The following is a 15,457-nucleotide window of genomic DNA, read 5'->3' as shown; positions in this document are numbered from 1 at the left end:
CACTCTACATCGATCGACCTTTGTGACCAGCATAAGAGGGCTGCTGGTCTCCATCGGAGGACATGACGGTATGAGTTTGGACTTTGTCATACCGGGCAGAGAGGCTCGATTGGCAAGGGAATGGCGTCACCAAAGACACCACCCGTATCTGACGACACACACCCTTGGCTGAGATCGATGGGCATCGGGGACGATTGTGGCCATTTGCCATCGCATCACCTTATTCAGCCAAGCATACGCATCGCGCACTACATTTGACAGCGGTCGAAAGAGCCGCGAATTTCTGCTTGCGTGCTTAGATGGCGACAGCTCGCAAGTTGCAACTGCGTCAAAGACAGAGGAAACAGTGTCCAACAGACGGTAGCTCTTTTGATACGGTCGAAGATGTCTGATCGTCGCACTCAAATCGAGGACCCGGGAAGGGCAAGGGGGCCAGACCCCCGCCCCTTGTGGTGGGTCCGGACCATGCTCGAGTCCCGGAGCCAGCTCCCCCATCTCATTGTGTGTGGGTATCCCATGCCATGAGCCTCCATCAAGCATCGCGACAAGAAGCTGGCGCTTGCGTGTGTCAAATATGCCACATTCAAAGCACCGCCAGGATAAGAACAGCAAGAGACATCTGCCAGTCTTTCTTCTATCAAGATGGAGCTTTTCACTCGTGTGCTGCGCAGGGGACATCGAGGAAGAGAGCATTCGTGCCCCTGAGGATCTCACTGGAAGGTGACGGAGGCGTATGCGTGTCGCTGGGACGAGTGTCCACTACCCGACAAGGCCAACCCCTGGTCAAAGGGACCGACCCAAAGAACGGACAATGATTGGCTTTCAAACTCGGTAGGCGGCACCTACTGGGGCGAGGTGTGTCTCTTCGTCTCATTTGGGGCCCGTCTCTCTTCTCCCTCTCAGTCGCCAGTTTCTTTTTTTCTGCCCAGCAAAGACGGTGGCTTGAGATTACCACCGGGCCTTGGAGGAGGCCGTTCTTTGGCTCATTCGGGTGGCAGCCCAGCCCGTGGCGAAAAAGAGCCACTTGACAGCAAACTGCAAACGGTTGCCAGCTGATAATCGAATGTGTATACTGGAAGAGACGGGGTGTGAAGGTCGGATGTCAGGTCAGCGCATCTTGTGTTGGGCGATGTGCGATGTAGGTGTCTTCCATGCCTTCGCGACTGATGAGGATACCGGGTCAGGCACAGGAATTGACTGCCACTTGTTTTTTCTTCAGATCCCGACGCCCTTCCAGAAGGCGTGAAGAAGATAGATAAGCGGTAAACACTACTGCGGTACGGATAGAGGCCTTGAGTGCGGCTCTCTCCTTTGCACCAAATTCGCGACATCGGCATGCGTGCCGACGTACGATAACCACGGGGCACCGGTAGTTTGGCCGGGTGTTTTTGATCAGCCTCCATCAAACTCGGGAAACGCGATGTATAGCTGGCCGCCGGCCGCTTTTCTGACAAAGGATTGCACTTTGAGAAACATGATGGGTATTCCCAGAGCCCATAGGTACTCCGTACACGGTACTCATAAGGCCGCCCAGTCTCCGAACAGAGTTGTCTGATGGCCACACATCGTTCGCTGACTGACCACCTGCTCGATACTCTGCCTGATCCGAAGGGACCTGGCATCTGCTCCGTGCAAAAGAAAGGGCAGCTTGTCAAACCCGGGTCCGCGTTGGTCATGGAGTACCCCTGCTCGTTAGTTTTGACCTTGACAGGGGTCTGGGGCGGGTTGCGGGCTAAGCAGAGCGCGGTGGTGGTCGACCGTCGACGTTACTGCAGGACTTTCGGACCTTTGGACTCTGGTAAGGACAGACTGACAGACCAGCCGACTGCAGGTCTCGTGGCTGCGACTTACTCTACAGATAGACTACCGGTACGGCTACGCGACCTATGCCTTGTTGTCTGGGCCTTGGACGGGGATCGAAGGCGTCCTCACAACTCTGCATGAAGAGGGTACTGACACCGAGTTCGCCATACCAACAAAATAACCTAGCAGGCAGCGAAAACTCAGGGTGGCAAGAAGCTGGCTTCGTGCTCTCGTTGGCAGCCAAAGAGGCTAGAGATCTTTGTCTTCATTTTGGTGAGATGAAGATTGAACAAACCCTGGGAGCCCGCACTCTACAACACATGGGTACTGCAATGTGTATCCATACGGATACCAGAGCAGCACCTCTCATATAGACCTAGTACGCCTGGCTTAGGAATGGAGAGGTGGGGATGAGCACAGACAAGCGCCTGCAGGGCATCCCAAAAGGGGACCACGCCAATGAGCTTGGCTCTCCCGACCGGTACGGAGCTCAGAGTGGCCCAAGTCTTTTTGCTCGTAAGTGCTGTGTGTGTGTGTGTGTGGCAGCGTTGGGAAATGGGAGGAAGTGGAGAGAGGGCCGGTGACAGTTTCACCATGTGCTATGAGCCATCTGGTGTTTGCCTGGCAGTGGCAGCCCTCTCTGCCGTCTTCTCGTTGCTGGCCGGCTGTGCTTCTTCTTGAGTGGCAGGGTGGCTTGATCGATTCCTTGTTTCTTCTTGTTTGGAGAAACAGCACCACCACCAGGAGGCACTGAGACATATGGAGAGACGGGGAGAGCGTGTGAGAGATGGACGGGAAGCATAATGGCTTGTTTGATGGATGTCAACTTTGGTGTCCCATCATCCCGTCCATGGTCCTGCGAGGCGCTGCTGGGACAGTCAGTCAGTCTGGCAGTCTGGCTGGCTGTGGCTTGTGTTCAAGGAAATCCCTGGGATCTGCAGAGCCGGGGGGGTAAGGAGGGAGGGGGGTCCAATTCCGTATCTGTCGTGCTGCAACGCCAGGTATCGACATGGTGCATGGGTTTTACAGTCATCGACTTTGCCGCCACTTTGCGCGGGCTCGGGTGCCTTGCCTTGCCTTGCCTTGCCTTGCCTTGTCCTTCTTCTTCTTTTTCCCCTTGACCCTGGACTTGGGTGCTTCTTTTTTTTTCCTACCCTCCCGCCCTTTCTCTTTCTTCTTTCTGCTTCTTGTTACCGAGTATGGAGTAGCGTGCTGCGTACCTAGGCAGAGTCTCCTGTAGTTCTCCCACTTTCCCCCCTCTGTTCCTCGGTGCCCAGGCCAGGGGGCCAAGAACCTTTGGCCTAGGTACGGTTGTTGCTGTAGCCAGCCCATTTCATTCTACTGCGTAGTGAAGGGGAGACAGACTGGGGTCCCCATCGTGGGCAGCGGCCCATTGGGGATTCTTTGGTCAAGAGTAGACGGGATAGTGCAGTCTGTCTCCCAGCCGAGCCGAGGTTGGCAGGTAACACACTGCGGATTTTGCGATGGGAGGTGTTTATGCTCAAGAATTATGCTTGTGTGTGTGTGTGTGTGTGTGTGTATGTGTGTGCGCGTGTATGTGCGTAGGGATACGTGTGTAAGAGGAAAAGATGGAAGACGAGGACATGAGTGAGAAAGAGTAAAGAGAGGGCGCGCGTCAAGTCGCGCACAGAGACCACCACCGAAGCCCTCTGCTCTCTCTCTCTCTCTGGCGACGACGCATCGTTTTGATCCGAATGAAATACTTACCTACACCAACTTACATCACGGGAGGTTTTTCCTCCTCGGTGGCGTATGCAATCACCACGGAGGCTGTCTGAATAGTTGCTGACATGACCCGACCCGACCGACCCTTTGGCTTTGGCTTTGCCTCTCTGCCTTAGCCCGGCCGCGCCAGTACATTAGGTAGACTCTAAGTACCTTATTATTAAAGAAAGTTAATTCTTTTTAAGTTATAAGTATAAGAATATAGTTTTAATAAAATAGTATAGTACTTACTTAGTACTTAAATTAAAATATTTTTTTAAGCTTATTATAGAAAAAAAATTATATTACTAATTACTTATTATTAAGGTTTATAAATAGCGCTATAATTTTAATTATAATAACTTTATTTATAATAAATAAAAAGTTTAATTATAAGTTTTTTAAAAACCTCTTTTTAAAAGTTATAAAAGCTTTTAAATATACTAAATTAAAATACTTATTAAAATATTAATAACTAAACTAACTTTATAACAACGACTTTAATAAAAAACTTAATAAATAATACTAAAAACCTTACTAACGTTAAGTACGATTTACGAAATATAATAATATAATTATAAAGTATTATTAATATATTTTATATTAAAAAGGGTATTATTAATATTAATAAAATAAATAGGGCTATATTAATATAACGCCTTAGCTTCTTTTTATAATTCGAAGATAATTACTTTAAATAGTATTAAAAATCTATTAAAAAGCTTTTTTAAATACTTTAATATATTTATTATTATTTTTATAATAATAAGACTCTTAGTATTTATATATAAAAATAGGTTACTCATTTTTAAATAATAATACTAGCTTATTAATAAACTATCGAAACTACGATTTTAGTAATCCCTTAATAAAAGAGAGGGTAAAATAAAAAAAAGGATAAATAACTTATAAAAAGGGTTAAAGTTAAATAATACGGAATTCGAAGGCAGGGTAGCGTCTATATGTACTATGGCAATCCTCTAGTAATACAAAACGATAGAGTTAAACAGTACATTTAGGTAGACTCGCCTTGCCTTACATACCTATCTACACTACAGACTCACGGGATGGACGGGTAGTAGGGCGAGATGGGATATGTATAGATACATGATGTCCGCAGTGCCCGAAGCGTGTTGGAGAGCGTCAGTACGTACTTTTGCGTTGCCGGTCTGCGACGGATCATTCCAATCCAAGCAAATGTCTTTGGGGGACCACCACCACCACCACCACGGCCACCACCCACCGATCTCCCATCAACTGGACCTAACGCTCAGAAGCCGGTGGTGCACATGCTCCACTCTACTGCGTACCTACATGCCTACGGAGTACCTACCAAACCTAACGCACCTGGGCTGGGTCCCCCCCATTCCTTTTCGGCAGGTGCTGGTGAAGCAGAATAATCCCAGCTTTCGGCGCCGGATCAACGTCGGGTTACCTTTTTGACGACATGCGACCCCCTCGTGACCTATCCTAACAAACTGAACGATTCCACGAAATAGACACTGAGAGAGAAGCACCGTCTATGACATTGTCCTTGTTGTAACTGGACAAGCACTTCCTACCTTTGCGTATCCAGCAACCCCTAAATGCTACCGGCCACGACCTTCTTGTGCCGAGCATCTGCCAGATCAATCAGGAACCCCGCCATCGCAGCCTTCACCGTCACCGTCCTTCGACGACCCCTCCAGACCCGAGCTCGATTCTCAACGTCCACCGGCACAATGGCTCCCCCTGCTGCCGCCCTCGACTTTGTCGACTTTGTCAACGCATCTCCTACTCGTAAGCACCCATTGACATGTTGTTTGCGGCCGTGAACGGTTTCTTTGTCTTCTACCTTTACCCCAGCAGCAGCAGCAGCAGAAGCCAGCTAACCGTGCCCCTCGCCCGCAGCCTACCACGCCTGCGCGACCGCCGCCATCCGCCTCGAAAAGGCCGGCTTCACAAAGATCAAGGAGCGCGACTCGTGGAACTCGGCGCTGCGACCGGGAGGGAAATACTACCTCACCCGCAATGGCTCGTCCATCGTCGCCTTCGCCATCGGCAAGAAGTGGAAGCCGGGCAACCCCGTCGCCATGATTGGCGCCCACACCGACTCGCCGACCCTGCGCATCAAGCCCGTCTCCAAGAAGAGCAACGTCGGCTTCATGCAGGTCGGCGTCGAGACCTACGGCGGCGGCATCTGGCACAGCTGGTTTGACCGCGACCTCAGCATCGCGGGGCGCGTCCTCGTCAAGGACGCCGACGGCAACTTTGTCCAGAAGCTCATCAAGGTCGACAAGCCGCTGCTGCGAATCCCGACGCTCGCTATCCACCTCGACCGGAGTTCTACCTTTGACCCGAACAAGGAGAACGAGCTGTTTCCCATTGCCGGACTGGCTACGGCGGAGCTGAACAAGGGCAGCGCCAAGCCTGAGGGCGACAAGGCCGAGGAGGACTTCAAGCCGCTCAAGGCCATGACGGAGCGTCACCACCCTCACATTCTCGACGTCATTGCCTCCCACGCCGAGGTCGAGCCCGAGGCCGTCATCGACTTCGAGCTCGTCCTCTACGACGTGCAAAAGTCCTGCCTCGGTGGCCTCAACGACGAGTTCATCTTCTCGGCCCGCCTCGACAACCTCAACATGACGTACTGCTCCATCGAGGGCCTCATCGCCTCGGTCCGCGCCGCCGACGTCCTCGAAAACGACTCCACCATCCGCCTCGTGACCTGCTTCGACCACGAGGAAATCGGCTCCACCTCGGCCCACGGCGCCAACTCGAACCTCCTCCCCGCGGTCCTGCGCCGCCTCGCCTCCCTCCCGGGCAGCCGCGACACGGCCTCGGACGGGTCGTACGTGGCCGTATCCTCCCACGATGGCGGGGACTACGAGTCAACGGCCTACGAGCAGACGCTCTCGCGGTCCTTCCTGGTGTCGGCCGACATGGCGCACTCGGTGCACCCCAACTACGCGGGCAAGTACGAGTCCTCGCACCAGCCGGCCATGAACGGCGGCACGGTGATCAAGGTCAACGCCAACCAGCGCTACGCGACCAACTCGCCCGGCATCGTGCTGCTGCAGGAGTGCGCGCGCCTCGCGGGCGTTCCTCTGCAGCTGTTCGTCGTGCGCAACGACTCGCCGTGCGGAAGCACCATCGGTCCCATGCTCAGCGCCAAGCTCGGCGTGAGGACGCTGGATCTGGGTAACCCGCAGTTGAGTATGCACTCCATTCGCGAGACGGGCGGTAGCGCGGACGTGGAGCACGCTATTAAGCTGTTTGAGAGCTTTTATGAGCGGTTTGGGGAGTTGGAGGAAAAGATTCTTGTCGATTAAGCAGTCCCCGTTTGGGGGGACGCCAACTGAGGTCATTTCGGTCATTAGCTTGGCTTTGACGAGGCGGGCGTAGTTGTAGTCGGTTTGTAGTTGTGGTAGCGAGTTGCCTTGGAGTTGTTTGGGTGATTGGGACGAAATACAAATGTTAATTGAGTAAAGATGATCTCGTCTCACTGGTGCTACCTTGGGGATTGTGCTCCTTCAAGAGATATGAGAGTGAACATGATGAGTGAAGAATGAGAGATTTGGCATAGTATGGCGTTCTTGCTTTTCGAAAAGGGTGGTTGAGATGAAAGGAGGAAAGAGGTGCTTGACTGGCTGGATGACTGGTCGTTCCTTCCTACTCCCATCTTATCTACGGATGGGATCTACGGATGGGATCTCTGATGGGACCCTGACGGCTCTGCTGGCTTTTTGCTCGCAGCCTCCATATATTTTTCTCGTCTACTACTTTGCCTTCTCTGCGAGGTCATGCAAGCGTTCTCCTTTCAAAATCGCGACCAACCTCGACCTGAATCTTACTCATCAAACCCGACTTCGCCTCGAACGCAGCATATGCTCAACATATGCTCACCCGACTACATCGAAACCCGGGCCATCGACTCGAAGTCCTGATTTGAGTTCCAGAGGACCAGAGCATTGTCTTTCTCGAAACAAATCTGGAACGCCTGCTCGTGATTTCGAGATTTCAACTGCGGCAGCGTTGAAGCTCTCACGACACAGTTGAGTTCTCACGAAAGGTTCGTTGGTACTTTTTTTGTGTCTTCTTCTCAGCCCTTCGTTCATCTTCGCTTTCGTCTCTACCTTTCACGATTCGAGATCGAGGCATATTCTCCGCTGGCGACTGTACTGGAAGAATGTCTTCTTCGCACTCTGACGATTTCCTTCGTCTTGCCGGTTCATAAGTATGCTATTCAATTACACCAGACCCCCTCGACGCCAGAATTTTCAATCTCGAATCCCGCCTCATTTTTTTTTTGATTTTTGGTCGGTGATTTTCCTTCTCTATCCAAAGCCAGGGTCTCCAAGTCTTCTTTTTGTACATTCTCACCTTCCCCTCAACGTCCTTCTTCCCACATCCCCTCAGTTAGTCGAGCCTTCCCTCGCTCCTAACTCGACTAAACATACCTCATACCTCTCAGAGGACTACAAATACTTTCCTCTTCCTCCTCTCACACCTCCTAACTTTCTCCTTCCTCACTCTCACCATCACCACTATATCCTTCCACCTGGTACGATATCCCATAAACTTGACAGAGGACTAGAAATATCTTCCTCTGCCTTCGGACCTCTTTCTCCAATCCTCTCACCAACCACACCGATTCATTTCGCTGTCTAGTATTACATCCCGTACCTTTCACCTACCTAGACCATCGCCAGGTCATCCCGGACTTCGAATCACTTTCAAGACGCTGACCTCACTCTTATATCAGACCTTCTGGCGACAAAATCAAACATCTTCTCAGGGAAGAGCGTCTGAATCGATTTCTTCAACCGACACCTCTCCTTCGGTGAGCATCAAAACCGCTTTTATTTTCAAGACTTCTGCCACACCTGCCCTAGAACAACACCACTCTACAGAATTTGAGATCCTGGCAGAACTGTCCCTCGCAATACTGAACTTCTTCATGCGATCGACCAGTTCATAGCTGACTTTGATATACCTAGAAAGACAAGCAAAGCTCGAGTTACCCTGCACTGTGGTGAGTTTCTGCTCCGTACTCGTACTTTCCCCGTTCCCTCCCTGAGGTTCCACCTTCACCTTCACTTTCTATATTCCAAGCACCCTCCAAATCCAATCCCGTTTCCCTTCACGTTCACCAACACTTCGTTGATAAGGTGTCCTTTCTTCTCGGCAAAGACTCCTAGCTCCTGACCTATCAGCCTTGCTAAGCACTGCAGTCACGGTCGTCAAAAAGATTCGTCCTCCCCAACACGTGGCTGACAGAACCTTAATATCCAGCTCCAGCTTACCCTACAAAACACCTCACTCACGAGAGCCTGAACAACCCACATTCTAACAGAATCTGAAACGGCAGCTTCCGAAAGGAAATATCGATCTCGCCTTCCATCGATCAGAACTAGAAGCGGAAGAAATCCCGGCACCTTTCTTAACCTTCAACCTCTTCTTGTACACCCACTCCAAGTCAAAGGACAGCTACAATACCTTTGAAATCGCCCTCGTCCTCTTGAAGATAATCGCCAGCCCCTCTTAATTCAATACCCTCACTCCTACAGTCGACTGTCTTTCAAAGGTCCTCTCTAGCTATTCACAAAAGTCGATCTTACGGACCTCACGATACAACCCCCGCTACCTATCAAAGTCGTAAATTCGATCTTTGACCTAGACAAAGACGATCGCCAATACATTATCACGCATATACCACCATACAACCAAGACTACATTGAAGAAGATCAGGTATGATCCCACATTCGCCCTTGTGCTTTGGAGACAACCACTAACAAGTCATGTGAACCAGTCATCGCAGCCAAGATGTGCCAGAAGGTCTTCTATACCTATGCGTGCCAGCACGTTGAGTGCGTCACCTATGACTGCAGCAAGAGTCGTGGTACCACAAGGTCTGGCTGCATGAAGCGCGAACCATCTGAGCACACCAACCTCAAGGATCAGATCTGCCACGACTGCAACGAGATAATCCGAAGCATAAGGCAGAATCGCCATGACAATCACCCCGACGGCAGAGGTCGATCGAGACACTGGGAGCATCGGATTCGCCATTACGAGCACCTCATGGACCGTGCTCAGACAATCTTGGATCAACAGCAGGCTTCCCAGGCTGAACAGAGGCAACAGTCGCAGCAGCCACAAAACCGTCCAGACCAGCAGTCTATCTCGCCCAGTGGCAAGACCATTCGCCCTCTGGAATCGAACAAGTTGTCCAACATAAAGCGCGATGAAACCTTTGGCCTTGTCCCCAACACGCTATACCAGCTCCATGTGGCCCAGGACGCCTGGTTTGCGATTCAGCGCAACCGAGATGACCTTTGAGAGAGGCTTGAACTCTCGACAGGATGGGCGTTGGTTTTTTTTTTTGGAGGGGGCAGAATGGTGCCGCCAACGCGTTGTGCCAGCAAGGATCATTTGCGCTTTCATTTGGAGATGAGAAAGGCACGTCTTGCTCAGCGCATCGAGTGATCATATAGAGAAGCTACCAGCGAATGCTTCCATTCATAGACCTATAGATAGAATCACCGACTTTATGGCGATCATAGCAACACAAGAATACGATGGTTGTTGTTCATTTAAGCTTGAACAAGACATCCTCAATATGAAGGTAGACTGAAAGCTGCAGCAACAAAAGACGGCAAAAAGACATGATTGGGACAAAGTGGTTGATGAAATGAAGTTGTTCATCTTGGCGGCTCCGAGGAGCTGGTTCTGGAGAAAATATGGGTAGAACTGATCAACACAGCCAATTAAGAAGAAGAAGAAGGGCAGGGGTCTTTGGACCAGCCAACGAACCTCCCCGTGCTCCCCAGTGCTCCCCAGTGCTCCCCCCGCTGACGAGAGCTGTGAGGTGACAGCTTTAGGTTGCCTGCCCCGTGCTCCAGCTGAGCTTACTTGCACTAAAACACACGTGGGGAGGTTCCATAGCAGAACCAGAGCTGAGGCAAACTGACGTTGCCCCCCCTAAACTAACTCGGCAAGGCCATCTGGCCAACTCTTTTTTTTCCGCATTCGTTCCGGCGTCATCATTCTCCAACATCACAGCCTCTCCTCCTCCAGCAGACGTTGTGCACCTGAATCTCAGTCAGCCATGGTTCTTTGACGATTGAAACGTGTACTCACCATATTCGAAGCCTCTTCCCTCACACCTCGGACCCATTTCCCAGCCATTTTGCAGGGAACTTCTCCCCACCAAGACCGCCGTCAGATTCGCCAGCCATGGCTTCCCCCTTCGAGACTGCGAAGCTCACCCTCGACTACCTCCCCTACGCCTGCGAATTCGACCCTCAAGATCCGAATCGGCTTCTCATCGGTGGAGGAGGTGGTGCCAACCGCAGCGGTGTCGCCAATAAGATTGTTCGTCAACCCCCAATCGCTCTTTCTCTCCCCCACATTCATCTGCCTTTTCATGCGACTGACCTTTTGCGCCGCAGACAGTAATCGACACCTCGGCCAAAGAAGAACTGCAAATCAGCGGCGAAGCCGACCTCAGCCGCAATGAGGACAGCGTCATGACCCTCGCCGCCGGGCCCAAGAAGGGCAGAACGAGCTACCTCTACGCCGGCATCAACTCGAGCCCCGAAGAAGTCGAAAAGGGCAAGAACGAGCACTTCCGCGCCTTTGGCATCGAGCAGAGCAAGGCGCGCGTCTCGGCTGGCGCAAACGCTCCTAGTGTGAGCCTGGCTGAGCTATCGCGCACCTCCATCTTTGCCCATAACGAGGTCGACAAGGATGCGTACCAGCGCGTCCTCCGGCTGTCTGCGCCGTACGGCGAGAAGCAGCTCGGCGTCGTGGCCACAGGACTGGCTAAGCAGTCACAGATTGCGATTTTTGAGATTGCAGCTGGGAATGCTACCAAGCCTAAGATCCTCGGACAGTTGGACGTCTCCAAGGAGCCCGTGGACGTGGATGTCATTCAGACTGGAGAGGACTCGTACCAAGTCGCGTACTGCGACGAGCGCGAGTTGTTCATCATCAATGTCGTCAAGTCTGAAATTGACGGTCCTCACCACGCCTATGAGATCAAAGAGGACGGTTCTGGCACCTGGCCCAACTTCCGGTCAATCCGGTACCTGTCCAAGGACTTCGTCTTGGCGGGCACTAACATTCCCAAGCGGGCTGGTGCAATCCTTTTGGGAATCAGACTGCCGCTCAAGGAGGACGAACCTGGACGCTTGGCGGCGACGGTCAAGCTGCCCAAGGCAGTGAACCAAATCACAACCATTGCTGCGCGGAACCTCACTCCTCCCTCGGCTCCTGGCGCCAAGATTGGCAATGCGCAGTTCCTCGTCGCCGCGGTTGGCCAGGATCGGTCGATATCGCTCTTCACGCTCGAGCATAAGGCGCATTCGAGCATTGACTTGCTCGTCGACTTTGATCTGCTTACGACGTTGAAGGAAGTGCACCCTCTGCAGATCACAAACGTCGCCCTCTCCCACTACGTCCCGCCCAAGACCACCGCCCGCCCTCAGTATATCAAGCTGGCGAGTATCTCGATGAAGAACACTGTCATCGTGCACTCTATCCTTTTGAAGAAGTTCACCGACAGGGACGCCCCTATCCGCAAGGGCGGTCCGCCGCGCCCCCAGCGCTACGCCGTTGCCCTGCAGCCCCGCAAGTGGTCCAAGACCTGGCTCGCAGCGACGACGGTCCTCGTCCTCGTACTCGCTATCCTCTTCCAACTCGGCCTCGAAACCATGGGTGCAGTCCAACCGCGCATCCTTCCCGGCGGCGGCTCCGTCGCGAACATGCCCAACGAGTTCCTCACGTCTCTCATCGGCGACGTCCACGCTCTGCAGGGAGACCCCATCGTCATCCGCGAGGACGTCGTCAGCCCCACGCACATCGAAGAAGACCCCGTCCCTCGGTTCCAGGCCGCCGTGCACGACGAGGAGGTGTACGGTCCCGCCGTGAGCTGGGAGGACCTGGCGCCGCAGCAGAAGAAGCTTTGGAAGGAGAAGCTTTCCAAAGCGGGCCACTGGACGCAGAATATGGGCGAGAGCGTGTTCAAGGGTATCTTGTTTGGGGAGATTGCGGGGGCCGTGGGACGCGCTGTGGGAGGTCAATAAGGTACCCCGGGGCGTATGTCTGATGGGGAGGAGCCTAGGAGGGGCAATGAGGTATATTATAAGATGTGTTTACGGAAATGTCGTTGATATAACTTGTCCGGGAGGGCATGTACGATTTAATCACGAACTTGTACGATTTTATTGGAGAATGATCTTTTGGCAGACGAGAGGTTCCCTGTGTGAGGTTGATTATTTATGTGAGCTGATGTGATGACTCTTATTTAACCTCCCGCCATCACAGTTTCTAGGGGTGTCTGTATTACCAGCATGACGAATGTTCCGGCTTGCGATGCTTCACTGGCCGTAGAAGATGCTTCGTCGGCGATGGCACGGCTGGATATCGGGTATTCTGCAAGATCCGACAGCTCCGTTCTGTCTGTGGAGTTTTGGCTGCTTTTCGAGAGTGGTACCCTTCACGACGCCAACACGCTCTTTTGGACGAGAAGGATGAAAAGCCTCGAGTCCCTCAACTGTGTGCGCTCACGGTCCGGTCCAGCGTCCATATCGGTAGGTTGCATACCGTTGGATGATGGGGGTTTGTCATACGTAGACATCGAATCTGTCTTTCTGCTTAGCTGATGTACGTTGGTAGTTGCGCTGTTGCAACTCCAACCTCCCTCACTTACCCCGACAGAATACGGGGTCCTTGATAACCTTACAAATGGATGAGTGGGTAAGCAACTATGAAAAGAGGATATCATAGAATTTTTAGTCCTCTTTTAAGCGAACTGGGAAGAGTCCAAGGAAGCTGTTGATTGTTTCCACTTTAAGATCGGCCGTCTCAACTGCCTCGTTCTATCCAAGGACAATCTTCTGGTCCGATTGAAGCTGTCTACGTGCGTTGGAACGCATCCACTCCCCCGGCATGTAATGAATACAAATAGACGTCTGTACATGAGGGCACACCCATTCGAAAGGCAACCGCGAGTGAAATTTATAGGCGCTCGGCATCATCTTGGTCCTGCACAAACTCGTTCACGTTCCTCTCACATGAACAGGCAAAATTCTTTCAGGGTGGCCTGGTGGCTATGTTTCCGAACGAAGCAGCCGCGCGTTAGAGATGAGAGCAGCAGGGACCGGCACAACGGGCCTCGGCCCGGGCGCGGGTGCGGGCGCGGTCGCGGCGTTATCAAAAACTGGCCGGGTTCTACTTTCCATCGCGCCTGCCGTCTCCTGGTTTTGTGTGTGGTTGTGTTCCTGGCTGTATACCCCCGAGGAAGGTGAAGCGAGTTCTTGGATGGAAGATGGTTGGAAGGTAGGTTTCTTTTTCCCCCTGGGGTGGTGATTGTAAAGAGATTGGGACACCGCGCCGATGACGTGGTTAGTTGCCTGAGTGCCCCGTGATGATGTACACAAGCATGGCGAACCACCTAATCTGGCTGGCCGGCTTCTGCTGCCGCCTCTGAGGAAAGGATTCTAACTTGCAGGGTAACTGATATCTTTATATACCTATTTCTATTCGAAATCCGGGTTGGTGTAGACTTGGATCTAGTTTAGCAGTGTGAGCTGAGATGGCATGGAGGAGAGATGGACCTGCTGCTGGCTGCCGAGACGTCATGATGTCGGAATTGATGTGAAGATGTAAAGAATATGGGACTATGAGGCAGGGAAGAGAAATTTCAAAAAAGGAGGAGACTAAGTTAAAGTAGTAAGAAAGAAAGTCAGTCATAGCAAAGAGCACCGTGCTATTCAGACCGTCTATCTCGATTGTCGAACAGACTCTGGGTAGGAGCATATCAATTAGTCAAGAATGGTGTCGGAGAGCGCTCATGGTCATCTTTAGCACTCAGCCCCTTCATCGATCATTCGTAAGCTCCCACTACACTACTCTGCCCTACTCAGAATCAGGCGATAGAATATCAGAAAGACGGCGAGTAAACCTCATACCTCGAATCGGATATGGAAACATACACTCATCATCGAATGTCAAAGATGTATTGGGCGACGAAGAAGCGCAAGAGCACAAGACAGGACGAGGCTTTTTGAAAGACAGTACAGAAGCACGTATCAAACAAATTGATTGGTGGTCTTGCCGTCTTCTCAAACTCGCTATACTCGCTTTTTGGCTAGATAGGTGAGTGGGTAGATGGTATGTTTTTGGACAATCTTGCTTTGGCTGTACAATTGGATGCTCTGATACTCGAGCCACTTCATCACCATCCACTGTCATTCAATCACGCATGATCTAGAAGGGAGTGGAAGGCACATAGGAAGAGTGTCTCATCTACTTTATCCGGTGTACTCAACATCCAGCCTGGCCTGCGAGGACATCATCACCGCCTTTCTTTCGATCGCTTGATGCGCATGACTGAGAGGAGTCTTGTGTTGCAGGACCGTGGCAGCGTCTGAATGGTTCCTATGAGGCCTGGGCGTCTCTCGTCATCCGTTCGGCATGTTAGACGTCGCAGCAACCACAGGTCCTCGTCTTAATCATGTAAACTCCCTCACATTCAAACAACAGCTGCTCAGCGAGGCAAAAGGCCAGCAATGCAGTCTGATCTCAGCCATAGACCGAGGCGCGTCGTCGAAAACTTGATATCGAACATACACAAAGATTCACCCTCAACTTTTTGGCGTCTGGGTTCACCTTTAGTCGGGTAGCAATCGCCAGGCGATAAAGAGACAGACACGGAGATTCTCGGCCGTTTTCCGGGTGGGGTTCCACAAGTCGGGTCACCCCGGCCAAACCCGCATCCCAGGGAACGGGGTCCCAGCTGGCGGACCAAGCCGGGACCAGTGGGGAACCTCGGCAGGTACCGTAGAAAAGGTGGGATCGCATGGAACAACCCTCCCCGAGAACGAGAGGGGGAAAGGTGGGAAGAAGGCGACGACGGGACGGGGGTTGATTGTGAGGTCATCCA

General features: G+C 52.1%; 4 protein-coding genes across 4 annotated transcripts; 3 read left to right on the top strand and 1 right to left on the bottom strand.

Annotated features, from left to right (window-relative positions):
• Nucleotides 1-4: 4 nt before the first annotated feature.
• Nucleotides 5-3,616, bottom strand: CLUP02_04165 (uncharacterized protein; the record flags this gene model as incomplete). Its single annotated transcript, XM_049283181.1, has 13 exons — nucleotides 5-148; nucleotides 220-655; nucleotides 715-842; nucleotides 953-982; nucleotides 1,044-1,732; nucleotides 1,787-1,825; nucleotides 1,885-2,052; nucleotides 2,226-2,326; nucleotides 2,397-2,706; nucleotides 2,800-2,926; nucleotides 2,998-3,104; nucleotides 3,165-3,316; nucleotides 3,546-3,616. 13 exons carry the CDS (start codon nucleotides 3,614-3,616, stop codon nucleotides 5-7), a joined length of 2,502 nt encoding a protein of 833 aa, XP_049140324.1.
• Nucleotides 3,617-5,114: 1,498 nt separating this feature from the next.
• Nucleotides 5,115-6,839, top strand: CLUP02_04164 (aminopeptidase I zinc metalloprotease; the record flags this gene model as incomplete). Its single annotated transcript, XM_049283180.1, has 2 exons — nucleotides 5,115-5,307; nucleotides 5,419-6,839. 2 exons carry the CDS (start codon nucleotides 5,115-5,117, stop codon nucleotides 6,837-6,839), a joined length of 1,614 nt encoding a protein of 537 aa, XP_049140323.1.
• Nucleotides 6,840-9,333: 2,494 nt separating this feature from the next.
• Nucleotides 9,334-9,849, top strand: CLUP02_04163 (uncharacterized protein; the record flags this gene model as incomplete). The annotated part of the gene is made up of 1 exon (XM_049283179.1): nucleotides 9,334-9,849. The coding sequence occupies one exon, from the start codon at nucleotides 9,334-9,336 to the stop codon at nucleotides 9,847-9,849; it is 516 nt and encodes a 171-aa protein (XP_049140322.1).
• An 897-nt stretch (nucleotides 9,850-10,746) lies between these two features.
• CLUP02_04162 (uncharacterized protein) lies at nucleotides 10,747-12,596 on the top strand (the record flags this gene model as incomplete). The annotated part of the gene is made up of 2 exons (XM_049283178.1): nucleotides 10,747-10,884; nucleotides 10,962-12,596. 2 exons carry the CDS (start codon nucleotides 10,747-10,749, stop codon nucleotides 12,594-12,596), a joined length of 1,773 nt encoding a protein of 590 aa, XP_049140321.1.
• Nucleotides 12,597-15,457: the final 2,861 nt, after the last annotated feature.

The sequence above is a fragment of the Colletotrichum lupini genome, chromosome 2, assembly GCF_023278565.1.
Source record: "Colletotrichum lupini chromosome 2, complete sequence".
Taxonomy (NCBI): Eukaryota; Fungi; Ascomycota; class Sordariomycetes; order Glomerellales; family Glomerellaceae; genus Colletotrichum; species Colletotrichum lupini.
This window is presented reverse-complemented; position numbering and strand designations above follow the sequence as displayed.